The 27713-nt window shown below is 43.1% G+C and overlaps 2 protein-coding genes across 2 annotated transcripts in view; one reads left to right on the forward strand and one right to left on the reverse strand.

Annotated features, from left to right (window-relative positions):
• The window catches only part of tg (thyroglobulin), a 31337-nt gene extending 5190 nt beyond the window's left edge, over window positions 1-26147 (forward strand). The window contains exons 10-48 of the mRNA XM_026999953.2: window positions 62-658; window positions 805-1038; window positions 1349-1486; window positions 1808-1885; window positions 2260-2339; window positions 2445-2565; window positions 3048-3251; window positions 3343-3549; window positions 3703-3848; window positions 4161-4314; window positions 4574-4738; window positions 5093-5242; window positions 5496-5660; window positions 5849-5971; window positions 6089-6204; window positions 6742-6850; window positions 7328-7525; window positions 7674-7844; window positions 8061-8147; window positions 8252-8329; window positions 8770-8907; window positions 9057-9230; window positions 12461-12572; window positions 12886-12965; window positions 13105-13242; window positions 13426-13491; window positions 13964-14098; window positions 14177-14341; window positions 14476-14680; window positions 14785-14872; window positions 15081-15219; window positions 15701-15894; window positions 20568-20732; window positions 20940-21107; window positions 21272-21459; window positions 23817-23924; window positions 24907-25047; window positions 25162-25355; window positions 25612-26147. Of these exons, the coding sequence (XP_026855754.2) occupies window positions 62-658; window positions 805-1038; window positions 1349-1486; window positions 1808-1885; window positions 2260-2339; window positions 2445-2565; window positions 3048-3251; window positions 3343-3549; window positions 3703-3848; window positions 4161-4314; window positions 4574-4738; window positions 5093-5242; window positions 5496-5660; window positions 5849-5971; window positions 6089-6204; window positions 6742-6850; window positions 7328-7525; window positions 7674-7844; window positions 8061-8147; window positions 8252-8329; window positions 8770-8907; window positions 9057-9230; window positions 12461-12572; window positions 12886-12965; window positions 13105-13242; window positions 13426-13491; window positions 13964-14098; window positions 14177-14341; window positions 14476-14680; window positions 14785-14872; window positions 15081-15219; window positions 15701-15894; window positions 20568-20732; window positions 20940-21107; window positions 21272-21459; window positions 23817-23924; window positions 24907-25047; window positions 25162-25355; window positions 25612-25748 (6056 nt within the window). The 3' untranslated portion in view covers window positions 25749-26147. The remainder of the gene's footprint in view (window positions 1-61; window positions 659-804; window positions 1039-1348; window positions 1487-1807; window positions 1886-2259; window positions 2340-2444; window positions 2566-3047; window positions 3252-3342; window positions 3550-3702; window positions 3849-4160; window positions 4315-4573; window positions 4739-5092; window positions 5243-5495; window positions 5661-5848; window positions 5972-6088; window positions 6205-6741; window positions 6851-7327; window positions 7526-7673; window positions 7845-8060; window positions 8148-8251; window positions 8330-8769; window positions 8908-9056; window positions 9231-12460; window positions 12573-12885; window positions 12966-13104; window positions 13243-13425; window positions 13492-13963; window positions 14099-14176; window positions 14342-14475; window positions 14681-14784; window positions 14873-15080; window positions 15220-15700; window positions 15895-20567; window positions 20733-20939; window positions 21108-21271; window positions 21460-23816; window positions 23925-24906; window positions 25048-25161; window positions 25356-25611) is intronic.
• Window positions 16002-19996, reverse strand: LOC113571155 (src-like-adapter). The gene is made up of 7 exons (XM_026999958.2): window positions 19713-19996; window positions 18750-18849; window positions 17411-17497; window positions 17212-17309; window positions 16930-17061; window positions 16658-16784; window positions 16002-16323 (listed from the first exon to the last, which is right to left on the reverse strand). The coding sequence occupies exons 1-7, from the start codon at window positions 19789-19791 to the stop codon at window positions 16098-16100; spliced, it is 849 nt and encodes a 282-aa protein (XP_026855759.2). The 5' UTR covers window positions 19792-19996; the 3' UTR covers window positions 16002-16097.
• Window positions 26148-27713: the final 1566 nt, after the last annotated feature.

Raw genomic sequence — 27713 nt, forward strand, 5'->3', positions numbered from 1 at the left:
GAACTCTGATGTGCTATTGACATTAATAATAGCTTATTATGTGGTTGTGATTCCTCTCCAGGTCCATCTAATTGCCAGATTACTGCATCCCAGTATTTCCTGAACACAGTTCATTCCGTTCTGGCCGGTCCTGCTTCCATATCACAGCTTTCTGGTGTCTATATCCCTCGCTGCACTTCGGATGGTGGCTGGCACCAGATACAATGTGATGGCCCTTCTGAAAAAGCCTTTGAGTTCTATGATGAATGGAATCAAATCAACAATAATGGAAAACAGCTGCCTGTTTTGGAACTCCTTGCAATTCTGCAAGAATATGCAAAAGATCCAAAAGCAATGGCATCTTTCAGTGGCTTCCTTTCTGCCTTATTCCAGGCTAGACACCAGAAAGTATTCCCAGTTTTGGCAAAGTTTGAAACATTTTCAGAAATTTCATCTGAAATCCTAGATGGGAATACTGAAGTCATATCTGGGCCATCTGTTTTCCTGAACCCCCTCTCCTTATGGAGGCTACTCAGAAGGGACAGTGAGCAGTATCCAGGCCCATTCTCAGATTTCAGTGCTCCTCTGGGTCACTTTAACCTGCGCCGCTGCTGGTGTGTTGACCAGAAAGGGGGCATGGTGTCAGACTCCAAAGCTGCAATCAACCAGGTCCCAAAATGTGAGCAAAACTGCTTTGTCATCTATTCTGACGCACGTATGACGTTTTTGCCACGGCGCATTGCCTGTGTCCACATGATCGGTGTCCCGAGTACTGTATGTCACTTCCTGAAGTTAGTCATGTGCACTTTTGTGTTTGTTCCTCAGGTCCAGGGTCATGTTCTCTGGTGCGTGGTCAGGTTGATTCCTTCCTGACAGAGGCAGAGACGCTGATCTCTGTCTCCAACAGCTCTCATGTGCCCGTGGGCTACAGCTTCCTCCTGGCCGAGAGCGTCGGGCTCACGGCCGATGAGCTACAGCAGGCCTTCAGTCCTAGCTTTCAGCTTGCCGAGCTGCTGCAGGGCAGCACAGGCTCGGCCCTGCGCCTCGCCGCACACTCCAGTACGCTGCTCTTGCTTTGCTGGCTCTTCCGCCTTACTCCATGACATCCACCACCCACTGTGTCGTCATAACTGTACGGCTGGATTCTAACTGATCATCAGTGATGTGGTTTTACTCATCATCGTCAGCATATTAAAACATTGCATGGCAAAACTTGTTATTGTCATTAGTTGTTGTCAAAACTTTTTTTTTAAAACTAGCTGTTCCTTGCTTAGTCTGAGAGTAGTCATAAGCCATAAATTGGTTCTGATTGCTACCAAGCATAATGACATACCATAACTAAGAGGACTGAATGCCTTCTTTCCTACAGCTCTTCATTTCTACTGGCAGAGCAGCCTAATGGCAAGTGAAAGACACAGAGAGAGTCTAGTGCTTGGCTACCAGCCCTACCGCCCACAGTGTGATGCCCGGGGCCAGTGGTTGCCTGCTCAGTGTCATGCCAGCACAGGTGAAGCAAGGCTGCCTGGAGTCCCCGGCAGTTCACCGTTAACCCACTTAACTGTTTTTATCATTCTGATATAATTTATAACTTATGAGTCCTTTTCCTGTCTGGGTTCTGTCTTTAATGTTCCTAACTGGAACACCAACTGTGGAAAATCCTGGAGTATAATCCAGGAAGTAATGACATTTTGTAACTTTTGCCAAAGAAAAGGCCAATTCCAGCATTGTGGCGCTGGAAGTCCACATCATACTCCTGCCTGAAAATCTTGGCTGTTTCGAATATGGACGTTAATGTTTACTATACGTCGAGGTGCTCTTTTCCCTGCAGGTTACTGTTGGTGTGTGGACGAAGAGGGAAGATACATCACTGGCTCTCTCAGTGCTCGTGCTGTTCAGCCCAGACAATGTAAACACATATTAATCTGGTTTCCTAATTTGTGATGCTGTTTGTGAGCTGCCATTTCGAGGTTTAAAGTATGTTGTGGAATGGTTTAAACGTGTGGTGACAGAGACTTCGGCTTGCCCGGTGTCCTGGTGAGGGCCAGTGTCTGTAGAGGTTTACGTGTTGCGGCACGTAGCTGTGCCAAAGAACCCGGAGCAGTTTTAAGCTCTTGCTGTTTTGGTTGCAGTAGGACTTTTTTATTCTTTTGTAATTATGTTCAAATGACTTTTGTTTGAATTGGTATTATGCTCATGTTTATACACTAAGCATCTGTGTGTTATAAATTTGTAATGATTATAATGGATTTTTTAATCACTTTGTTTTTGGCTGTTTTTCAGGCCAAACTCCATGCCAGAGATTGCAAGCCCACTCCGTTATTTCTGACTGGAATTTTTCCTACAGCCCGTCTTGTGATGAGGCAAGTTTGATTTTTACCTGAATGGTTGTGTTCATTTATAAACCTACACTACTACTATGAACATTTCATGCTCCTACAAATGTGTGTGTGTGTTTGTGTGTGTAGGACGGTGGGTTTTCTGTACTCCAGAGGCATGGGGCAGGCAGTGCTGTGGCCTCGTGTGTTAGTCCTGTTACTGGACAGGCCATTCAGCTGGCTACCCTTAATCCCACAGGAGACCTTGAATGTAAACCATTCAATTATTCATCCATTCAGTAGCAGAAGAAATATGCTTTTACAGTAGCATATATGAGTATGGTGTTTTTCACAACTTGTATGAGTTAATTAATAATATCTCATTCAGTGTGTTAAAGGAAATGTGACTATAATTTGAGTTTTTCTCTGTTAAAAGAAAGTCCATGTTGACATAGGACATGGGTTCAAAGCATGAAATCTGCTTTGTTTTATAAGCTTAAGTGCAGTAAGGCTGTGTTTACTGCTGTGTGTCAGGACTGTGTTTACTGCTGAGTTTACTGCTGTGTGTCAGTACTGTGTTTACTGCTGTATGTCAGGACTGTGTTTATTACTGAGTGTCAGGACTGTGTTTACTGCTGAGTTCACTGCTGTGTATCAGGACTGTGTTTACTGCTGTGTGTCAGGACTGTGTTTACTGTTGTATGTCAGGGCTGTGTTTACTACTGTGAGTCAGGGCAGTGTTGTGATTCGTAGGCCCTGGCTGGTGTGCTCTTCAGAAGAAGCGAACGGCTGAGCGGGAGGACGGCGTGGGCTATGAGCCCGAATGTGTGCAGGCCGGACAGCAATTCTCGCCTCAGCAGTGCGATGAGGTTTACTGCTGGTGTGTTTCTGAGAACGGTCGTGAGCTTCCGTCCACACGCAGACTCCGGAGCTCAGGGAAAACACCCTCCTGCGACAGTAGGCGAATTGCACTACTCCCTTTTAGACTCTCTCGTGCCTCATCAAGAGCTGGCTGTATTCAGACATCTGCATGTAAATTTGTGCTTAGCTCCGCAGTGTCCGCTCCCCTTCGGAGACTCCATTTCCCACGGTGCCATTCTCTGTGGAAAAGTAAGTGAGAGTGTGGAGCAGAGGCAACGCTGTGAGGTTTTGTGTCATCAGGGTTATGCCAGCGCCCTTCCTGTGGACAGCTTCATGTGTGACACTGTGAGGAAGACGTGGCTGAGCGATGCGCCTCTCTCTTATGCCTGCCAAAGTAAATACACACACAGATGTATATAAATATCATATATATATATATATATATATATATATATATATCCTTTTGTCTTGGTTGCTTTTAGGATGCAATGGTGTTTGTCGTTGGTGAGTGTGCAAAATCATGCTTGTGTGTGTGTGCGTGTGTCAGGAGTTCAGCTGCTGCAGACTGCGCAGGCACCCGTGGTGTTGCAGCTGTCATTAGTGGAAACTCAGCAGGGCTGCCATGCTCAGAGCTCTGCACTGCAGGCCTCACTCCTACATGACATGAGAGCAGCAGGAGTCTGCAGCCTACAGGTACTCTCCTCCCCTTCTCCTCTATACTCACTATACTCTCCACTTTATAATCTTTGTTATACTCACTATAGCCCTCCTACACTCACTATACTCCAGTAGCTATTGCCCAGTATACTCTATTCTCCTGTGCTCACCATTCCTTTCTCACTGTACTCACTACCCATATTCACTATATTCTCCTCCACTATACTCGGTATACTCTCTCTGTACACTCACTGCACTGTCCTGTTCCATATTCCACTGTACTCCACTGCATTTCTTAGAAAATGTCAAACAAGCACTTGTGTGTTTGTGCTCTCGTGTGTGGTTTAGCTGTCTCCAGATCAACACAGCTCTTTGTCGCTTTGTGATGAGTCCTCAGTCTCTCTGGAGTGTGTGAATGAGCAAAGCCTCACTGCCTACATCACTTTTAAAGCCCGTCTCAGTGACCTTCCAGTGCACGCCCTGCCTGATCTCCACGACGTTGGTACCAGCAACATCATCCGCAATTATTCCTCTGTTATATGCTGTCACTGCTTAGTCATTCATTCATTTTCTTTTTATATCAAAAATTTGGCCACATATCGAAGAAGAAAACATTTCTGTCACAAGCAGGTTTTAAAAATTGAAGACGCCACTTAGCAGATGGTTCATTGTTGTGAAATTAAATGCGCTCAGATGACGCCTGGGCTGACACTAATGTGGTGTGTGTGTGTGTGTGTGTGTGTGTGTGTGTGTGTGTTCAGACACGGTGCTCAGTAGTGAGAACATGCTGGATGGCGTGATGAAGATCATCGGGAGCGGGGCATACCAGTCAGTGTTTGTCTCTGAGCGTTCAACGGCCTTCTCCTCGCCCACCTCCTTTGGCTGCTCCGCGGGCTACCAGCAGCTTCCGGACTCCTCTGGGTGTGGTAAGTGGCCTCCTCCGCCCCCCTCTCTCCTAATCATAGGTCTGCTCTGGGTAATGAAAGGGAAACGTTTGATTTGGCTCAGTGTGGCCAGTTTTTTGGTTTTTTTTACACGTATATTTGTGTGTATGTGCTGGAGGGCCTTCATAGCTAGATTATAGTTTAGCCTGCTTGTTTAGTCAGTAGTCATCGAAACAGGGAAAGTCGAAGGGAAATTAGAAATGTGTTGGGTTTTTTTTTCTTGTTGTTTTTTTTGCGGGTGTGAATGTTTTAACTTCACACATCTCTTTCTTTCTCGTTCTCTCTCTCTTTCTCTCTCTCTCTGCCTCCTCCCTCCCGTTCTCTCTGTCTCTCCAGTGGTGTGTCCAGCTGGGTCTTTCTCCAGCAGAGGCAGGTGCGAGGCGTGTCCGCCGGGCTCCTACCAGGCTGAGGCAGGGCAGGACCTGTGCTCTATCTGTCCCTCGGGCACCTCCACAGCTGCCTCAGGAGCCTTCAGCCTTTCACACTGTGAGTGGCTGTCAGACCCTGCCCTAGTGGCCTCATAGTTCACGCTCAGCTGGTTTATCAAGCAGAGAGGAATATGGACCTCTGGCTGTGAGGCCAAGTTGTTTTGAATTGCTTCATTAATGGTAAAACATTCATGCAATTAATATGAATATTCACTCTTTAAAACTCCCCTTTGATTTATAGAAATGTGATTTTTTTTTTTTTTTTTGGTCTGGGTTCTACTTCTGACGTTCATGTTCATTCATACTCTCAGGTGTATCAAAGTGTCAGCAGAGCCGGCTGATCTGTACTGAGAAAGGAGATTTCCTTTCAGCCCAAAAGCACTTCTTGTCTGGGAGGTGGCTGTGCGTCACTCTGCAGGGCGACGAACTCTCATGGACAGCTGCAGATGAGCCAATCACTGTGGAGCAATGCCAAAGTGAGACATACAAAATAGACTTAAAGATCTAGAATTAAACTGAGCTCTGGTGAATGTCATAAGTAATTTTTCATAAATAAACTTTATATATAGACTTCAGCTGAAAAGACAAATTAATGTCTTATATTTGTAATACCTTAAATAAGATGTGTGTGTGTGTGTGTGTGTGTGTGTTCCTATATGAGCAGTGCTGGAAAAATTTGAGGCTCTTGCAGCTTCCTCCTTGCTGCTGGACTCTATGGATGCTGTGGTACTGCACTCTGATTCCTCACCACTGCCAATGGATGTCCAGCTCAGGCAGTGTGTGCTTGGTGAGTGTGTGCGTGTGTGTGTGTGTGTGTGTGTGTGTGTGTGTGTGTGTCTGTACGCATGCGCGCACGCAACTAAATTCCCTCAACAACGTTTGTTTGTCTCTTGATCTTCTCTAGACTGCGCCAGGGACAATTCATGCCAGCATGTGGCGGCTTTCCGTGAGGCAGACCGAACCATCTGTGACTTCTACAGCACGAGCACAGCCAATGTTCAATGCAGTGCCACGCAACAAGTAATATGTTCATTTCCTTCATTGTTCTCACTGTAGGTGATGCAGTTCTCTGCATTGCATCACTTCCTAGATCTCCACTCTCGACATTTTGATCTCTTTGTCAGGCACGTGATGGAAATGTTTGTTGTGTTCTTAATCTCGTTCTTTGAACAAGCATTAGAAAAAATGTCTCCAAGCAGATGGATGTGTACTGAATCACAAGCTGCTACACTTGAAATTGATTTAGTGTGATCCTTTGGCTGTTTTGCATTCTTTTGACCTTGTATAACACTGGATGAGTAGCACTAAGTATGACCTAGAATAGACACACAATTCTGAAAGTATTAGGCATTAAAGGAAACATCTGGAAACAAATGACGAACACTAACCATTGATTGTCTAGATTTGACTCTCAAACAGTGAGCATTCATAGAAATGCTCAAGCAGTGTTTGACTTTGGACATTCTTTTGGAGTGGTGGTGAAAGAGTGCCAAGTGAGGTCATGCCATCTGACAGTAATGCGACTTTTTCCGCGCAATGGTATATTTGGCATTTCAGAGCAAAGGGTTTTTGGGAAATGAAGAAGCTGATACCTTCCAGACTCTGAGCTGTTTGCTAAAAGTGAAAGTTGGAGCGAAACCCGATCTGACCGTGCTTAGAAAGAAAGGTAAGTAAAAGGGCCTGGATGGCTCTTCCCCAATACAATATTAATGCTAGCTTGTCCCAGTAATACATCATTAGCCATTTCATGGTAAGGGCAGCATGCTACAGGCACCTGGGCAGAGAGAATCAGGGCCATTGGGAATGCAAGGAGCTGAAAATTTTGCTTTTGTCATAACTATTACCAAGGTGAATTTGTTTTATATCAAATTGAAAGTTAAATTAGCTCATTTACCTCAAGATTATAAGGTTAATGACACTGTGATTTGATTGATAGGTTCGCATATAATGTAAATAGGTCATGTTTGAGCTACGTGCTTAGATAAATAGCATTAAGACACCTTGCTTGGAATAGCCATCCCCCCCCCCCCCCCGCTTTACTGCCCTAAAGCAACTTGGAAGGATTTGCGTGTTAGGACCAAAATCTCAAGAACTTTCCTTTTCCCCCCATTCTTCCTCCCATGCATCACTGCTCCCTCCAAAGGTCACGAGTTCAACACAGCAGGCGAGAAGAACTTTGACAGGCTGAGTTTTCACAAAGCAAGCTCTGGCGTGTACCGGACCCTCGTGTTCCAATCCCCGGCGGCTTCTCTGGCTAACGCCCACCGCTTCTGCGCAGACGCTTGCAGCCAGGAGAGCTGCTGTGATGGCTTCGTCCTCAACCAGAATGTCCTCAGCGGAGGTCGGGTCTGGTTTCACCTTAAACTACAACCACAGGGATGTCAAAGTTCATATGCATTCCTTTCTCATCTCCCTCCAGCCTTGCATGTAAAGGTTAATATGGCTTGAGGACTGAGCGGTTTGTTGGCTTCCCGTGTGGTGGACGGCAGGTTCTGTGATGTGTGGTCTGCTGAGCGTCCCTGCTGTGCTGCAGTGCAGTGAAGGGGACTGGGACGTGGCCGCGGTCGCCCCCTCCAGCCGCACATGTGGAGCCGGACTGAAATACGACAAGCAGCGGAAGCGCTTCACCTTCGAATTGGGTGGACAGAACTTTACCGTCAGTAAGGCAACAGAAGCATCCCGTGCAGTTTGTATCTAAGCACCTAGCACACTTCTGTGCTCATTAGTATGTAGTCTGTTTAGTTCTTTCTTTTAGGTTGGGTTTGGAGCATGTGGTTGCAAACCCCACCAGTCCACCACATACCCACAGCTTGCACAGTATGAGTACTGTTTTGTTAATGAGAGCAATGTTGGGTTCATCTTTTGCCCTCTTCCAGCTGATGCAGCTTTACCCACATCAAGCAAAAATAAAACTGATTACCAAACCACTGTCGTCGGCTTCCAACGGATCTACCTCTGGACAGGTGAGAACAAAACCCAACAGCACCTCACCTATCACATAGGCAGTGCTGTAATCTACAGTACTTCCATGTTTGCCTTAGTAGTAAAACAGCCATGTCTTCTGTAGAGTCAGATATGAGCTCTCGGCCAAAGGCTGAGGGAGCCTGTAAAGCAGCAGTTCTTCTGGAAGCTCCTGAACTCTCTGGTATGACACTTTCCAGAACTCACTGTCTAGTATAACACTTTCCAGAACTCACTCTCTCTGGTATGACACTTTCCAGAACTCACTGTCTAGTATAACACTTTCCAGAACTCACTCTCTCTGGTATGACACTTTCCAGAACTCACTCTCTCTGGTATGACACTTTCCCCTCACTCACTCTGTCTGGTATGACACTTTCTAGAACTCTCTCTGGTAAGACACTTTCCACAAACTCACTCTCTCTGAAACTCACCCTCTGTGTTATGACATTTCCAAGCCTTTTATCCTTTACCTTACCTTTTAAATGAGTTGATATCAACATGGTTGATTCAATACATCCATAAAGTGTATGTTATAGTATATTTTACTTTTCCTTGGCAAGTCTGCAAGAAGGACATTAAATAGTCATGGTCTTAGTTTTGTTGTAGTCTCCAGCCTTGCAGACTTGGTGAAGAAGTCCTTTGATGTCCTGGACAGCAGTGATGTAACGACTGACTCAGCAAAGAACACGTCCAGCCAAAAGCACTGGCTCTTTAAACACCAGTTCACTTCAGAAAGGGCCCAGCTCTGGTGTCTCCAACGTAAGACAAAATCCTTGTTAAAAAAACAAAGAGCTTTTGTAAGGACTGTGATGTAAGAACTTGTAAGAACTGAGATTCAATTGAGACTATGTGTGTGTGTGTATGTGCATGCGTGGATGTATGCATGGTCATGTGCATGTGTGTATCAGGCTGCAGGGAAGAGGATCTGTGCCACGTGGCTGACCTTCGAGATGAGGGCCCTATGTATTTTGCATGCATGCTGTATCCTGACACCCGTGTGTGTGGGGCTTATGATAAACCTCTGAGACAGGCCTGCAGTCTGGTGCTGCCTCAGGAGCTACACACTGCCCACCAGAAGAAGGGTGAGTCCAACGCTCATTCCTACCTGCTGCATTAAACTACAGCGCACCCGTGCCTCTCTCCAGTACTACAGTTTCCAAGGTAACTGCTCATTTATGATTTAAACAGGACCAATATGTGAATCCTTCCCCACAGCATCTGCATTAGTTTATTAGTTTGAACAAATTTGTACAGAATTTAAAACAGCAGTTCCTCCTCTCAGACCTCTCCCTGGAAATAATGCTGCCGTCTGTGAGAAAGTCTGTGGCCTATAACCCTAAAGACGTAGCATTCTCCATTAATCATATTGTGCAAGCATCACATCCACAGTCAATAGTGCACAAGCACCACGGGACACCAGTATGGCGGCATTTTAATAATGAATCCAATAACTCAGGCTTTCGCTCCTCTCTCCAAGTAATAGCGATACTGTCCTCTCCCTCTTGTGTTTTGATTATCTTATTTTGGTGCTTGTTGATCTTAGCAAGTATCCGAGAGTTTAGAGGACTTCAGGGTTTGCACAGCTGGGGCTGTATTGCTTGCAGGTCCCAGCAGTGACTGAAGAGAGAGGATGTGGCAAGAACAGACATCTGAACAGATGATTTAAGTTTATTTATTTGTGCCTACACAGACTGAGTGGGTGAGTTGTGGTGAATATGAGATGCTGATGACTTTGTGCGGTGAAAATGAGTTTCTGGGGTGTTGCTGCTTAACCAGCAGCCCCGCTGACCTGCTGGAGTGTGTGTGCGGGTGTGCTGGCAAAACCAGTAAAGCCAAGTATGTATTTGTGAAGTCACATTACGTGACAATCCCTTGTTTAAATACGACATATAATGCTATAACAAGTAAATGTAATGTAGTTCTGGCACATGAACAGAATAGCCCATTTAACAGCAGACCTCCTAGTCCTTAAGTAACAGCTTGCATGCACACTGCTACCTGAATAAAGATAGCTAAAAGTAAAGCTGAAGCTGTCTGTATTTCTAAAATTGCATTCTCAAAAATCTTTTTAAAGCCTTACCTATCACGTTCCAGAAGTCTAGGCATTGATTAAATGTGGCTGGTCTGAATGTGTTAATGGAAAACATTCCAGTAGTGTTCTGGAAAGCTCTAGACAGTGGGACAGATGTTAAAATGAAGTCCGCCACGGCTTAGGTCCAACCCAAACGCTTCATCATCTGATGATGAATCACGTCTGTCTCAAACTGTTGCTCTGATTTATAATCCAAAAGGCATCTAAATTCATGTTGGGTTTCAACTTCAAGCAAAACTAGAAGAATTTTTCTGTGGCTTTGTTTGAGCTCAAATAGTTTAATAGCATAGTAAGATTACAGTTCCCTTCACTAACTCAAGTACATCACAAGAAGAACCAAAAGTGGTTAACTGATAAAGAAAGAAAAAACAGCCCAGATATAAGTTTTTGATTCAGGGAACGTTATTTTCAGGCACACTTAGGTTACATGTCTGACTTGTGGTCTCTGGTCTGACATGTTTCTGGTGTGGTCTGTAATTTATTTATCAGTATGCATGTTACTGTAATTTCCATCAGTAAAAAAAATAAGCCGTTTTCCCCTCCTTTATTTATTTATCTATTTATTTTTAAAACCTTTATCCCAGTATAAGGAAGCATTCGTTCAAATTTAGGGAAAAAACATGCCAGAATAACACTGGACAGCTATCAAGCTCCAAATAAATGCTCACATTGCTAGAATTTGTAATGGCTTTTCCTTGCGTTTTTGTGATGTCATGGTTCTCTTCGATGATCTCTTGATTTTGTCTGTGTGGTAAGAAAAATGAGCGCTCCATAAGGACGCATGGGCTGAATGGGCAGCTGGTTGGTAGCGGATTGCTCCTGCACGTGTGCAGTCGCAACTGGGCTCCAGGCACACGGGAGGCGTGTGGTGATGCGCTGCAGCACGCCTGATTTATAGCATCTGCACAGGCCTGCTAAGCTCTCTCGGGTCATTCTGTCTGGTATGCCTTCAAGTTTAATCTTCGGCGCAGATGTTCTGTTCTAGTAACTTTAAGGTAATTAGCAACCGGGTTCTGATTAACCCCAGATAGCAGTTAATAGGGGCCTTGTTTATGTATCTTGTGTTTAAAATAATATTCAGTCCCAGAGTATGAAGTGTGAATAAAGATATGTTTAAACATTTTGCCCTGTCCCTGATGTAAAAATCTTGAGGATGAAGAATGCCACACCTTTATACCAAGATTTTAATAGCCTGTCCTTTCCACTGCAGAGGGTGATATATTTTATTGCTCTGTTAAAATCTCCACAGCAGTAAGAAGCTAACATAAACTCCTAACATGTGGTCTTTCTGCTGTTGCTTATAATGTGTGTTAAATGATGTTTCCTGTGAGCAGAGCCGCTGCAGGGGGCTTCTTCCTGATGTCTAGCTGCTGAGTCAGCTTTAGGACCCTCTCCTCCCGAAACATCAAAGCCATTCTTCACAATTCCAGCACTTTTCCCCTGCACAAGCTTTATTACGACCTTTCTTCCTGCTGGGAAGCACAAATATCACCATGCCGACAGCCAAATCAGTGAAACCTTTATTAACTAATTGCTGGGATGGAGACTTTAATCTGAGACTTTTATGTTTATAGGAGTTTTCTTTGCAGATAAAAAGGGGCCAAATGTGATTTGGTATACTTTGTTGTTTTTCTTTTTGTCTCATCTTCTGTTCATATATTTATTTTGCATCTTGCAGTCTTTTTATAGTTAGAAAATTGCCTGACTTCTGCAGGCCTCTCTCTTGTTTAGATAAAGCCTCGCCTGGCTGTGGCCTGAAGTGTGCGCTTCATAATAAGATGTGTGTAAAAATTGTTTCCTGTCTAGGGTTGTTACATTACACATCACCCTGTTCATCTGCAGCCATTCTAATAGCGGCTTTATCTACAAGAACCTCTGGAAACCTTGGCGGTATCATATCTCTGATGTACCGATTAACCTTAGTCTCTACAGTTTTTAAAAACACTGGCTGGACTTTTCCACAGGATATCATCAGCTGTTTTACACAAAAATCCCTTTTTCTTCTCTTTGAGGAAATTATTGCAATCAACGTATCCCGTAACCATATATCCCAAACTGATATATGATATAGCAGTTCTTTCATCTTCTGACTTTAACTCATTATCGTGTAAAAGACTGTGCACTACTTAAATATGTTCAAGTGTTGTACAGCATTTAATGAATGGTTCTTGGAGGGAGCATAGGAAGGAGAAGAAACTGGTTCTCCTTGTCTCTCTTCAGTTGATCCAGCCTCTAGTGTGGAGAGCTTCTACAGCCGTGCGCCGTTTAAAAAGATGGTTTCTTATTCCGTGCGCAGCCGAGTCAGTGTGTCCAGCAAGCCCATTACTGAGGGGTAAGTCAGTCCTGAGTATCGCCTGAGAGGTACCACACAATGCTCCTGTTAAACACAGCTGGAGGAAAGCTGGCAGGATGAAACATGGTGCCCTTAAATGCTCACTCACACACTTTTTCTGTGTTTTGCCTCTCGTGGGTAGCGAAAGGCTTGAGCTCTGAAATGCATTTCATAACCCTTTAATCTGACATAATCTCAAATCACAACAAAAACCCATTGTAGACTCCGACCGCATATCCTTGGTTGTGGTTGGTTGAGGAACCCATGATGTGATTACTTCCTCTTAGCACTTTCCTGTTGATTTGTTGAACAGGTTTTTTGAATGTGAGAGGCGCTGTGATGAGGATCCTTGCTGTAGGGGAATTGGATACATAAAAGACACTGCAGCTCCTGGTAGGGGCATACTGTTGTTTTTATAGTATATTGCATCATGCCGTTGGTCATAACATCATTTAACTCTTTTGTCCAATAAGAGACTGCAGCTATATTAGTCTCTTTCTCCCTGTCTCCGTGTCTTCCTGTCTTGGGTCAGACGTGCTGTGTCTGACTCTGAATAGTCTGGGTATCCAGACATGTGGTGAGGATTTCGACACTAAGTGGAGAGTACAGGACTGCTCTTCCTCAGCAGTGCAGACAAGGCCTTACCCTTTCGGCTGGTATGAGAAGCCAGGTACATGTGTGTTCTGCTGTCTCAGTGTGCCAGCAGGCAGCCATGTGCGTGCTGTTCAGGCACAAACATATATATTCAGTATACTGCATATTTACAGTGAATGGCACGCTGCTGTCTGCCAGCATTGTGTTATACCAGCCTATGAGATGGCAGTTACCTGACCAGTAGTTCCTGTATTTGTAGTGAATCAGTGGACAGAAAGTCCAGGCATTTGCCCTTCCTTCGGACTTCGCTCTCCCTCACAGGCTGGTAAGAGGCACATGCATGTTTGTCTATGTTACATTATTAATTAGGAATATTTCATAATCAGGATCTGCTCTTTTTTATGTGCATTTAATCCTTACAATACCACTTAATTACACTGTTATTGTAAAATGCCCTTCATTATTATCGGTTTTATCAGTGAAATGCATTCAGGGCAGTGACAGGCATTGTTTACCTAATTTGAGCTGAGTCAGAGAAAACAGGGTTTAACACATTGCCTCTGCATATGGCCTTCAGATCAGATTTACACGTTACAGATTTACAGTTTACAAATTTATAGAAACATATTTCTTTACTAATATCGGTGATGAAGCAACATATTGCTTCACAACACATACATGCTTTCTAGTTCATACATGTTCATGCAACATAGGACTCACATGACATGTTATTTCTCATGGACTTGCAAACTAACATTATCAGATTAAGCTGTTCATATGTTAATAATTCTTTATAGTTCATTTGAAAGACTGGAAGTTGCTGGATGCATCATCTGTACTAGTGGATTCCTCTGTGTCTGCGTTTGACATCGTTCATATCAGCAGAGACATCGCGAAGGACTTGGAAAGCGTCCGTGACTGGTGTCTGGCTGGTGAGAGTCAAAAAAAAGAGTGCAAAGGTGTGTATGTGTGTGTGTGTGTACATTCCAAATCTCCCTCTTTCTCCACAGCCTGTGAGGAGCATGACTCCTGCTTGGCTGTATCAGTGGCCAGTAGAGAGTCAGCAGTGAGGTGTGTGATGTACCCAGACTCCCACACCTGCCTCCCCACCTCCAGCAGCCAGCACTGTGTCCTTCTCACCAAGGAACCTGCCCAATACGTGTACCTTAGAACAGGTGAGAAAATGGCCTGAGAACCTTAGAGCCCAATCACAGCAGATGATGTGGAACAGTATGCAAATACCAAGAAGAAAATAACAATAATTATGATAACTCAGGTCATGGCTTTTAAGGATATTGCATGTTTGAAGTTTTGAAGCCAGATCTTACTTCAGTGTCCATCACTGGCCATGGAACACTCCTTGGTGAAAATGAGGTGAAGATGATTGGTACAGAGAGCAAGAGTGTGACTTACTTCCTGGGTGTGCCTTATGCTCGTCCACCAATTGGTCAGCTTCGCTTCAGTTCCCCACAGCCAGCTGATTGGACAGGCACCTGGAACGCCACATTTGCTCGGTCTGTGTTTCATTTTTGAGCCTGTGTGTGTATGCATGAATGTCATGTTATAATTGTCTGGTTGTTTGGGTAATGGTGTTTAAATGTTTTAATTGTTTGTTTAGACCCAGTTGTATGCAGCCTGGTGATACTGCTGACTTCAACACCAGTGAAGACTGTCTTTACCTGAACATATTTGTGCCCACCAGTGTGGTAGTTACCCATGTTTGTCTATCTCACACACACACACACACACACACACACACACACACACACACTCACACACACACACTCACACTCACACACACACACACGCGTGCGCGCGCGCATACACTCGCACTCATACATATGTACGTAAGCGCAACACTGCTTGGCATCCCTGATTTCTGGTGCCATATTTATTGTTCTGTGTATGTTACAGAGAGGGGCTGCATCAGTCCTAGTGTTTTTCCATAACCCTGCCTCTGGCCTGCTGGATGGCTCCTACCTTGCAGCTGTAGGAAACATCATTGTGGTGACAGCCAGCTTCAGGGTGGCTGCATATGGATTCCTCAGTACAGGTGCCATATGTCTCAGCATTACACACACACACACTTTTTTATAGGCTGTCATATTTGATTTATTCTATACTATGGAACCAGGCAGTTCTAGGCATCACAAATGAAAACCATAATTAATGAATGTGGTTTGGAACTTCGTAGTACCATTCGAAGGCCTCTCTGAGGATACAAGGTGGAAGATATTCTTTTGTGAAACCTTTGTTGACAGTGAAAGCTTGACAGTTACTTTGCTAGCTAGTTATATACAGTATTATACATGTGCCTACAGTGGACAGCCTAAAATAAATGCTGAATGCTTTTAATAATATTTACAGAATGAATGCAATGTTAAAGATGCACAGTTGAGTCTGCATGGCCATACTGCTATAGTTAATGCATTAACAACATTAAGGAAATGATTCTACTCATTAGCAGGTGCACTACTTTGCCTTATACGGCTAGAGATGATTGTAGCAAAGTCCACGTGCTGATGTGGCTCCAGGTTCCAGCGCTCTCCCAGGGAACTTTGGGTTGCAGGATCAGGCCATGGCTCTGCAGTGGGTGCAGGAGAATATCGCCCGTTTCCGGGGAGACCCTGCTAAGGTTACAGTAGGAGCAGACAGAAACGGTGCTGACATTGCCAGCCTACATCTCTCCTCCTCCTCCTCATCTCTGTTCCATCAGGCTCTCCTTATGGTAAGAACTGAAACTTGCACAGGTCCATGTCTGAGTCGTGGTGTTTGTTGGCTTTCTCAGTCAGTCCTTCTAATGAATCTACCAAGTCATCTTCCAAAAACACAGCGTAATGTTTCCAAATGAATGTTTAACATCTGTTTAGGTTTTGGCTATTAACACCATACCTTTCAGCTGCATCCCCCCAGTTTGTTTCCCGTGGTTCACTATAGCACCTCCGCGTAGGTCTCCTCCTCCATGACCATGCTGCTGAGTTTCTGCACTGGGTGTGTGCGTACAGACGTCCACTTCTTCCGTTTCCAGCTGCGCTTCCGTGTCACTTCCACTCCTGCCACGGAGAGATAGGAGGACACACTTTCCTGCACACCGAAACTGACGCTGCAGCCTGTGCCTGCAGGGAGGCCCTTAGCATTCCGCTGCATGAGGTCGGCACTGTGGTGGGGCAGCACGTTAGTGCAGTTAGCAAAACTAACACGGCGCTGTTGAATTGCATTATGAACGACAGCATATGCAGATGGCTCAAGGTATCTCAGGCTCAGTGATTAAGCCATTTGAGAAAGTATCTTAATTAATAACCCATTATCTAACTAGCTAACTGACGGCTATGTTAATCAAACAATGAACCAACCAAATAATCATCTATTAATCAATACAAATAAATACATAAAGAATGACCAGGAAACAGATGATGATAAGTATTTGACTTCAAAATCAGAACAAAGTCCTACTGTAACCTGTCTTAGTTAAGCTGATGATGTCCCCGTACCTGTCCATGGCTGTCCAGGTGAACCTGTGTGGTCTCCTGAGAGCAGCCTGAGAAGGCTGGCTCTGGGTCAGACCACTGGCAGCCAGGCAGGGTCCAGTGAGAACGCAGCACAGCCCATCAGCTATATCTGTGTGCCAGAGCAAAGTTGGTTGGCCGCGGCTTGCAAACGATAACGACCATGCCGGCGATCCGATGGATAACCTCCAAAATGTGGACTAAAAGAAATAACTACATTCAACCTCCTAAGGGTTTTGTTATATGATCGATGTTACCAGAGTAGTGGTTGACAAGGTCCTCGAGGCACTGGAAGGTGAGACGTGGCGAGATGAAGTACCAGTTGTTTGGCATGCGAAATATCCGGTAATGCAGTATAGCCCTGTGGCGCACGGACAAGCTGTAGGTACCTGCGGGTCCGAAATCCATACCAAACTCTTAAGTGTGCGGGCTAATTTGGTGAGAAGCTACTATGTCAGCTTCTCACCAAATTAGCCCGCACACTTAAGAGTTCATAGCAATTTTCCCTGGGCACAGTCTCACAGGAACGGCCTCCTCACCTCCTGTGCTCTCTCTGATCAAGAATGAGCCTACTCTGTTCCCAGGTAGCCAGAGCAACTCTTCAGCTTTTTGCCTTGCGACACCCTCGAACAACCACCTGTAAACAAGGGGCCGGGAGTAGGAGTTAGCGCTTAGATTTTTACCCTACGTTGTTTTACCGATAACATGGCTGTTTTAGCCTTGCTTTTTCTCACTCACCCGTGGTAAACCTTAGCTGCATAGCATCTTGGGATGTAGTTCTCCTTGTGGGTCTGGACAGAGTATACTTTCCACCAGTAGCCCTCGCTGGGAGAAAAAATGAGCATAATCTCATGTGCAATTTCCAGATAGATGCTTATGTAATATATGTGACATGTACATTAGATTATTACAAAGAGGACACCTCTGTAGATCACTATTAGTTAGTGCAAGACATTCTGCTGCTTCCTCTACTATTTTGAATAAGGCTAGAATGACATTCTATGGTTGGGAATGTAATCCGAACATATGTATCTTATTCTATATACTTAAATACTAGCCCATGGAGCTGGAACAGCACGCTCACTTTCTATATTAGTCAATAATCAGTCAAATAAAATTAACCCATGGCATAAATGGTAGCAGCTCCTCTCATCACATGTTTATTGAGGAGCATCTAAAAATGAAGTTCTATTAGTAATCAAATGCTGTGATCATACTGTGTATCTCATTTGCTCTGGAAGAGTGTTCTGTGATGTTCTTATCGACCACTGGAATCTTTGCAGTGGAACAAATGTGCAGTGATTTGTTTTAAACTTTCAGTCCTTTCTACTACCCTGATATATGGACTTATGCAGTTATTTTGCAGAATGGAGCAATCTTTGGCTGATAAGTAGTACTTGGTTTCCTTTCTAATTAAAGTGACAAAAGTTAAACTGTAAATATTAGGTGGTTACACATTTCACTTCCTATTTCTTTGGAATTCAAGACTCAACCTGTCCTGAATAGTTTTGCAGCTTTAGGCAGTTACTAAAGGCAGTGAAATTCCAGCACACCAGTAATATAATGACTATAAAAGTGGTGGTCAAGATATGTTTTTTAAATAAGCAGTTTATGCTACAAAAATCATAAGCTTCTCTCTTGTGCACTGACAGAATGTTCCATTACAGGGTGTGGACTTTCGTAAAATGCACTCTGCCTATTTAGTCTACATCAGCACGTCCTGTGTTGACAAGAATAACATAGTAAACAATAAAAGCAAGTAGTAGAATGAGAAATGAGGACTCGAAACAATAACACAGCCTCACTTGTTAGATTATTCTGTCTGGAACATTCTGTTATACCATAAAAGATTATAGAAACACAACCTAGTTATAAAAAGTATAATAATCCTTTGCTTTTTGCTGACAACATACAAAAAAAAAGCATGTAGTAAAATGGAGTGTTGTGGGGCAAAAGCACGACTTAGAAAATATAGATCTGCTTAAAGCATAGCTCTTCAAACAGTCTCCTCTCCTGAATATGGGCTCACACTCTTCAGAGGGAGGGTCGTCGCTCAGATTGAAAGGCTAAAACTCACTCTGAGAGGAGTCTCAGCCAATCTCCTCTCCTGAATATGGGCTCACACATCTCAGAGGGAGGGTAGTCGCTTAGCACCACTGCTGCCTCCTTCTCACTCACTGAAACACCAGGAAGATCAGAGTTGAAACAAATGAGGAATTTGGCACAATGTTCTTTAAAAATGTTGCGATGTAAAATATATTAACAGTAAATCATATTTATAATTTTTGATAAGAATACAAGTAATGTGAATTAATAAAACCAAGCATAACTTAGCTTGGCTTGTTCCACCTGATGTAGCGATGTCCTCTGATGTCATCCAAAAGAGCAAGTACTTATTTTGAGCAATCTTTTAAACTCTTTTCGTTGGTTTAAATACCTTTATTAAAGTTATCTAACACATGACCTTCAGATTTAGTTTCAGGGTGATTGCTCCTGTATAGAGCTAAACAGACCATAGTTAAAGGAGCAGAGAGTAAAGACCTGGCAGACACCCCCTCATAGGGGGTCCTTAATCAGATCAGCTATTCTTTTTTTCATCAGTTCGGGTTTCAGAGGCTCGCATTTTTCTTCTCTCAGATTTCATGTAATTTTGTTATGGGTACCTTGTATTAGATTTATTTGATAGTGCAGGTAGCCTTTTTTAGAGGACATCTGCAGTGAATTCATTGATACTTATTGGTGCGCTTTCACTTTTTACTTGGTTGTTTATACTGTAATGTGTGTCATTGGTTTATTTGCCAATTTATTATTTATTATACAGTTTTCTAATTATACTCAACAATTATAAATATTTCCAATACATCGTACACAAGTGCAGCTATATTTGACACACGTCAAGATAAATCATGTATGTCCCCTCCGTACTGCAGTTATCGTTATAATGGCAAATACAAGTGAAAGACGAGAACAAGGAAAAAAAACTGCACACATGTAAATTCTATTTATCAGTGCCTGGTGTGTTTGTCAGTGAACGTCTTACCTCTTGATGTCAGGTCGTCACTGGTAGTAGTTTGTATGAAGTCCTCTTGAGACTGCTGACTTGCCTGTGTATTCCCCATTACTGGGTCCTACTCGAAACGTCCCAAATTAAGAAAGCGCTCACTGGATTCTCTCCATCCAGGCCACGTCTCAGCCAGTGTGTCAGTGGCCTCTGGGAACTCTCACCTCTTCTGGCTGATTGTTTTTTTTATTTATTTCATTTTTAAAACTTGCTGTAGGGAAGAGCTGATGTTGAACGTAGCCTGTCAGAATAGGGAAGCTGGTCTTTCTTACCACATTTTCCGCTCCAGAAGCAAGCAAAATAGGAAGTGCTGATAAAGCTGTCTACAGCATGCAAATGAGTTCAGCGCACTTTAGCACATCAGTATGCCTGTTAATAGCTGGTAGTGAGTATATACAAATATCACAAACAGCATAAACCACCGCATTGTGGTGGTAATTATGTAACCTTTTAAAATATTTTTGTTATTGTAGTATGATTTCATTATAGCATGCCTTTTACACTGTTCTGTGTCAAGAATAACATATGTTGAGATATAAATCTTCTTGACACATGGTGGTATTATGTTGGATAATATAGTGATACTATGGTGATTTAACTTAATTCAGTCTTAAATAGGTTTCTAAAAGTTATTTGTCTTGTTCCTCAAAATACTCTGTTTTAAAGTAATCTCGTGGTGCCTTGTATTATTGGATTAAACCAGGAAACGATGCTCTTGATAAGGAAGATGTAGTGGAAATAGAGCACCAGAGGTTAATATAAGAAAGCTAAGGCAAGGTTTTGAGGATGGCATTTGGAACACTGGTTGATGAGACCCTGCATGGCTTCTTTCAGGGTGGGTCAGTGTTCTCTCCAGCAGCAGTGATGCGCAGGCAGAAGGCCCGGGAGCAGGCTTTGTCTCTGGGCAGAGAGCTGGGCTGCTCAGCCTCGGAGCCCACGCAGCTACTAACCTGCCTGAGAGAGAAGCCAGCTGAGAACATCAACGCTGCTCAGACCAAGGTGGCTCCCCTGTGACTTGCACTCTGACTATGGAGCTGTGCTTGAGTAAATCAGTGCGTCATTCATCTGCCATGCCAGATTGAAAAAATAGCCCAAAAGGGCCCCTTACAGCCTTAGTACCTCCTTAACAGTGGAAAATTTTTTTTTTTTCTTTTCAAATGATGTGTTGACGGTGAACCACTTATGTGATTGTGTGTTTGTGTGCAGTTGCTGGCAGTGAGTGGTCCCCTGGAGGCCTGGGCTCCAGTGGTGGATGGCGTGGTGGTTGAGGAAGAGCCCTCCACAGCCCTACGCTCTGGTCACTTCCTCTCAGCACCCCTGTTTCTCGGCTCTTCGGCAGAGGATGGTCTGATCAGCAGAGCCAAGAACATCAAGGTCCAGCATGGCTTTAAGCCCCCAGTAGATCCCCTGGCTCTAACGCCGAGGATGAGCTGACCCCATCATCATCCTTGTCACTTATATCTCACTATGCTTTCTTGTGATTCTGAGAAGTGGCCTCTGTTGTTGTTTTTGGGTTTTTTTTGCGGTTATTGAAATAGAACTTTGAGCAGCTTCAGGGAAGAGCAGACAGTAAAACCGCTTTCTATGAAGCCCTGTCTAATTCCCTCGGTGGAGACGATGCCAATGTGTTTGTCAAGGAAGCAGCCACATGGTTTTACTCCCTGCACCACTCTCCGACCCCCGCTGGCTACAATGTCTTCTCCCGGGCTCTAGAGAATGCTACAAGGTAAGAGCAGTCGCCATCATTTTATTAACCCAAAGATGGCCAGCTGCTCCAGCCTTCTGCTCTCATCCACGGTGATGTTCAGAAGTTCAGTGTGTAAATAGTCCTTCCTGAATCTTCAGTGCAACACAGTTCATCCCAGTGCTTACTCTTAGCTTGAATTTTTAATTTGCAGTCAATTACTGCCATGCAGTTAAACTACCAACTGCTTTAATCTCTCTGGTATTCTTAGTAGCCTCTGAAGAGAGACATGGCCATTTTATTTTACAAGGACACAGTCGAGTTTGTTTAGTGGTGAAACATGCTAAAGAATTAAGTAAAAATAGGTTTGTGTTATGGGCACAAAGCAGTCAAATATGTGTATGCTTGCCTCCCTTTAAAATAGAGCAGTAAAAAAGCCAAAAAAATAGAGCAGTCAAAAAAGTAGGACAGTCACCATAGACTTATAATAAGAAGGGTGTAGTTTTGTGGGCAAGAAGAAGGAAGTAGCACAGCTGAACTTTGCTGAAATAGATGGTGGTTACAGAGCATGAAAAATAGGTGACATTTTTTGTACTGACCTGAGATCATTTTTGCACTCATAATGATCAGCATTTGAATGGATGAAGCTGCTGCCAATGCAGTGAAAAAGAGTCAGACCCAGAGCTGAGAAGGCTCAAAGACGTATGTGTCTGTCTGTGGTTCTCTTTGTCTCTGTGTGTTTGTGCACAAGTCAGGATTATTTACAGATTGCAGGATAGAAATGCTCAAATAATGTGTGGAACAGCATGTTCTTAGTGCTCAGTGTGTTGAGCTTTCGCTCTCTGGAAACCGAATCCGGCAGATTTGCTTTTTGTCATTTGGATTGCTCTGTCTCATAGAATATTGGTATATTGATTGCTTCCCGATTGCTACCAAAAAAAAAATTATTTGCATAACTTTTAGGTACAACGAATGACCACTTTGATTCAGTGGCCTAAATGCTGTTTAGTGAAGGAGAGAAAGAGAAGGGGAGAGAGAGAGAGAGAGAGAGAAAGTGAGAGAGAGAGAGAGAGAGAGAGAGAGAATTAGAGGGAGTGGAGAGAAAGAATGGAGGGAGAGTCAAGTGCCTTACCCTGCCCAAGTAATGACTACTGTCAGATATAGCATGGACAGCATCTGACACACATGCAATACGCCTGCCAACATGCAGCTTCCTCTGCAGCATAGTCACCACCAGAGTGCACATGTACTCAGGAGTCTCTGTGCTGCTTTCCTACAGGTGCTATATGCATGCAATCATGATTGCACCCCTGTAATAGACTCACATAAAGAACCACTGTGACTTTGCCCCAGACTGTGTGTTTGACAGAGCCTAAATGCAGCCTTAAACCTTGTTTGGATTCATGTGTGTCTGACCCAAGAAACTGTAAGCTGGATGCCTTCTGTGTGCGTCGTATTAGTAAATGGAACTGGGAATTTACCTGTATCCTCTATAACTTCTGTGAAATGTTGCCCACACCTAGTTAAACCTAGTCTAGTTAAACATGCTGTAGAGCTGTTTTAAAGGAAATTCTTTATTTAGGGTTTCTTAGATGTGTTGGTGTAACAGGATTAGACTGAAATCCATGTTTAGTCTTAAACATAAGACAGCATGGACAGTCTTGGCTCTGGTAACTGTAGACCCATTTTAAGTCACTCTGTGTAAATATATGGCATTCTTCAGAGGAGTGCATTAGACCAAAGACGCCAATGGGAGTCAAGAGTGCTGGGGAGGAACCGAAGGAATGTTATTGAAAGAATTAGAGCCTTGGAAACTATTACATAATGTGGCATATGGATGAGCAGACTTTTAGGGGTTTAAGGTGCACTTGCATATTTTCTCTAGAACACAGGAATGTTGACCTTACCACCTAAAGAGAGTTAGGAAGAGGAGGGGAGGCACTGTCTCTCCTTTCAGTTACATGATCGCATAAGGCCTAGGGCAAGAAAAGAGGACATCGCATGTAGTCTGCAGTCTGGCTTAATCCAGGGTGCTGAGCCATTCCTGAGTCTCTGTGTCTTGCTCTCCTCGGATCTTCCATAAATAAAAACATTTAAAAAAAGAAAAGAAAGGAGTAAAATCATGGAAAATGGTCATCATCAGTAGTGCTGGATGAACGCGTTTCATAATCAGCAGATGGGGAATGAAAATTCCATCTGTTTTGTTGCTCTTTATCTTTGTTAGTAACAATGATCTAAGGGAAATGTGTCAAGTTTTGGCATAGCAGGAAAAGAAACTCAGCAGCTGGGTCACTTCAGTATTATCATGTAATACTGAGAAGAATTTATTTGATATGGCTTCATCACTGGAAGCAACATAGATCAAGTGGTCTTACTCATGGGTTTTTTTCCTGCTGCAGAGATTTCTTCATCACCTGCCCCTCTGTGAGCATGGCCAGCTTCTGGGCCTCCAACACCCGCTCCAGTGTTTACATGTACCACTTGCCTGGAGACATGACACACACCAGGTATTGACTGGTGCCATTTTCACGCCTTTTACAGATCAGACCATGCTGTGCTCAGAGGTTAGCTGACTCATGGTAACATGTATTGTGCACTCTTGTACAGTGACCATAAGTGCTGTCTAGATGTTTTGTATATGCGCATATGTCATACATATTGAGTGAACGTACCCTAAGGAGTAAGACATTACTATTAGATAATTCAACCCGGGGTCCCTTCAGTTGCTCATACACTCAGCCGTTAGTGTAACGTATGAAGGCTTAAGCAGGATGCGGGGATGAGGCACGTTGAAACAGACTTTTATTAATACACTTAATAAGACGTAGCACGCAGGCTATGGTTTCAAACACCGACATCCAGGATAAGAGAGGAGACTTTTATACACGCATGACAATGACACACAACAAGGACCAGGTGAGAAACACGAGAGGGCGTGGCATTACAGACGAACACACACACATACACACACACGGGAGACGTTTGAGGGGGGGAAGGGGCCGTACCATGACATTTAGGCCCTGGTATACCCACTTAGATGCACTTAGATGTCTTTGCAGTGCCCTCCCTGTCATGGGAGCAAGAATGAAAGCTGACATGAATTATTTAGGGTACAAAAATCCAGTGCATTCATTCAACTGACGTTCACAGAATTGTCATCTATATGAACTTATCTTTCATCTTGTGCATCCTCGGAATTTGACTCATTTTCAGTTTTATAAATGAAGATGTAAAAATAAAGAATAATATAATAATATAATAATACACCATATAATAATAATAATATAAAGAATGCTTGAAATTTCAAGGAGCTACAGCCTGATTTCTAACATACGTAAACCACCATCATTCTAATATAGAAAGCGCAAGCTAAATCACAAATATTACTAAACCTTCATGATAATCAGATTGCACCTGAAGATTAAATTAAAGACTAAATGGAACTGGACATCCAATCTGATATATTTGACTCTTTTTCCCCTGTTCCAGCACTGATTTGTCGATGCCTCTGGATGTGCAGTATGTGTTTGGAGTGCCACATGTACCCGAAATGCGAGGCCTCTTCACTTCCACAGAGAGAACTCTCTCTTTGCAGATCATGACCTACACGGCCAGCTTCATCAAGTCTGGGTAGTTAGCATATCACTCATTTGTATGCTGTAAGACAACCAGGTTGTGTGCACCTATATGTGTTTGTGTTGCTTTTCTCACACTCACTTCTGTCCCTTCTCATTTTCCATTCAGAAACCCCAATTTGCCTCTCTCTGGCTCTACAGCGTCCTTCGGTGAGGTTTTGCCTCCATGGCCTCAGTTTCTGCCCCACCCAAGTGGGCAGAACTATAAGGAGCTGTCCCCTGCCCTCAGAAACCGCAATGGCCTACAGGCATCCCACTGCTCTTTTTGGTCCCAGTATGTGCCAGCTCTGAGCTTCTCTACCGGTCAGTAACACTTCACTGTTTGTGAGCTTGAGGAGTGAGGGGGGTTCCCAGAAAATAAGTACAGGTGTCATCAAGTCATATGCAAGTAAAACAGTTCCTTTGGTCTTAATGTTCTGCTTGATGGTCTGAATATTGTGCTTAGGTTTTGTTGGAGGTAGTGGTATTGTTGTTTTGGCTATGATTCGAGAAATGAATATATCCTCACTTGCACATTTTCAGTTACTTAAACTGTTTATTCTGCTCTCTTGTGTTTCAGGCAAACACTTGTGCAAAAATTCTGTGGGAGAATTGGAAACTTCGCAGAATCCAGCAGCAGAGCCAGTGCCTTCGTCTGACTTCAGCGCTTCAGTCTCACAGAGGCCACCCAAGTCTGAGAAGGATGCTTACAATTAAACTGCCAACAATGACTAATTGTTAATCCAAGACCATTTCAGTTTCAGCTGCCAAAACATAATTTATGTTTTTCTGTCAATATATTATTGCTCTAATGATTCATCTCTGGATGCAGGAATTAAACTATATAACTGCATATTGAAAACAAAAAAGTTCCTCATCTCTCCTTTCACTGCTGTATATCACAGTCTTTTTGCCAACTACAAACTATTAATTGCACAAAGAAAACTGATTGCAGTTAACAATAATTGCTGTAGGTATTCCAGATCATGACACCCATGGTGAACAGTAAAATGGTCTGACACAGTCTTTGTTTTAACATGTTAATTAGGGTTGGGTGGAGGGATAAGCATGGCAATAAAGCAGCAGGACTGTTGTAGTAGTGAAAGTTTCCAGATGTCTCACCCAGATCCAGAGCTGCTGAAATAAATGTATTCCAAGACTCATCACCATGTTCATAGACATTGTGTGTCTTTGGCTGTTCTGTTCCAGCCAGCTGGATGCTGTCTTCTGTCCTGTATAAACCAGACCAAAACCAGACTATTTTTCATATCATGTAATATGTGGATTTAACATTTTAACTTGGGCAGCGTAAATTCCATCATTTGCCTCCAAGAAAAAGAGAAAGATAACTGTATCCCTCATTAGAATATAAAATATCCATGAATACTTACCAAAGTAATATCAAATTATATAGCACACACTGTACACTAACTATGTAACTAACTAAGAAAGAAAAGATGATCATTCAGAATACAGTTTTCTTCTCATTGTACTTTGATCATGTAGTTTTATGAAAATAGAAAAATTGTAGCTTGGAAGAAGTTCTCTTGTCAAATGTTTTTTCAGCCCAAGATCAGACATGCTAGCTGGCTCCAAGATACTTCAACTTCTAAAGATTTTCAACAGATGTATTTCCTACTGAATGGGAAAATGTTCCCTCCATTCATTGATTAATCGATCTAAATAACTTTAAAATCAGTGTCTTTGTTAATTATTTTAGATAAAGTCTCAATCTGCAATAAGGCAAGAATTTTCTCTTCCACAGAAAACAGTTATTGAATGGTGAATAAACCAAGATTATAATAATGTTTCTGAGCTTCTACAATCCCTCTAATCCTGGAGCACCACATCCTGTATGTAAATGATGAAACCAATAGATGGGTGCTACTAAATTATTACTGATAACTATATTGATTAATCAAATAAAAAAATATGATATTTGGATGAATTAATAATTTGCTAATTTACTACTACTGATAATAATAATAATAATAATAATAATAATAACAACAACAACAACAACAACACACCTACAAAATTTTTGGGACACCTCTTCGAACTGGTGTGTATAAAATCAAGCACCTAGCCATGTAGTCTGCCTTTACAAACGTTTTTGAAAGAATGGGTCTTTCTAAAAAGCTCAGTGAATTCCAGCATGGTACTTCAATGGGATGCCACTGTTGCAACAAGTCAGTTTGTGAAATTTCTTCCCTCCTACATATTCCACAATCTATTGGGAGTCGTATTATTGAAAAGTAAAAGTGTGTAGGAAAGTGGCAGAGCACGTAAAGTTACAGAGTGTGGTTGCCGTGTGCTGAGGTGCATAGTGCATTGAAGTCACCAATGCTCTGCTGACTCAGTAACTGCAGACTTCCAAATGTCCTCTGGCATTAATGTCAGCACAAAAACTGTGTTCCAGGAGCTTCGTGGCATGGATTTCCATGGCTGAGCATCTGCATGCAAGCCTTACATCACCAAGCACAATGCCAAGTGTTCGATGGAATGGTGTAAAGCATGCTAACATTGGACTCTGGAGCAATGGAAATGTGTGATGTGGAATGATGAATCATGCTTCTCTGTCTGGCAGTCTGATGGATGAGTCTGGGTTTGGCGAATGCCAGGAGAACGTTACCTGCCTGTCTGCATTGTGGCAACTGTAAAGTTAGGTGGAGAAGGGATAAC

This window comes from Electrophorus electricus, chromosome 10 (genome assembly GCF_013358815.1).
Source record: "Electrophorus electricus isolate fEleEle1 chromosome 10, fEleEle1.pri, whole genome shotgun sequence".
Classification (NCBI taxonomy): Eukaryota; Metazoa; Chordata; class Actinopteri; order Gymnotiformes; family Gymnotidae; genus Electrophorus; species Electrophorus electricus.

Bases quoted from the DNA above. Each gene is read 5' to 3' on its own strand.
- LOC113571155 (XM_026999958.2), bottom strand. From the start codon at position 19,791: ATGGGGAATACACAGGCAAGTCAGCAGTCTCAAGAGGACTTCATACAA. The intron at 17,062-17,211 runs GTGAGGAGGCCG...TCGGACCCGCAG, and splicing joins GATCAGAGAGAGCACAGGAG to GTACCTACAGCTTGTCCGTG. The intron at 16,785-16,929 runs GTAACATCGATC...TCTGGCACACAG, and splicing joins CCTTGTCAACCACTACTCTG to ATATAGCTGATGGGCTGTGC.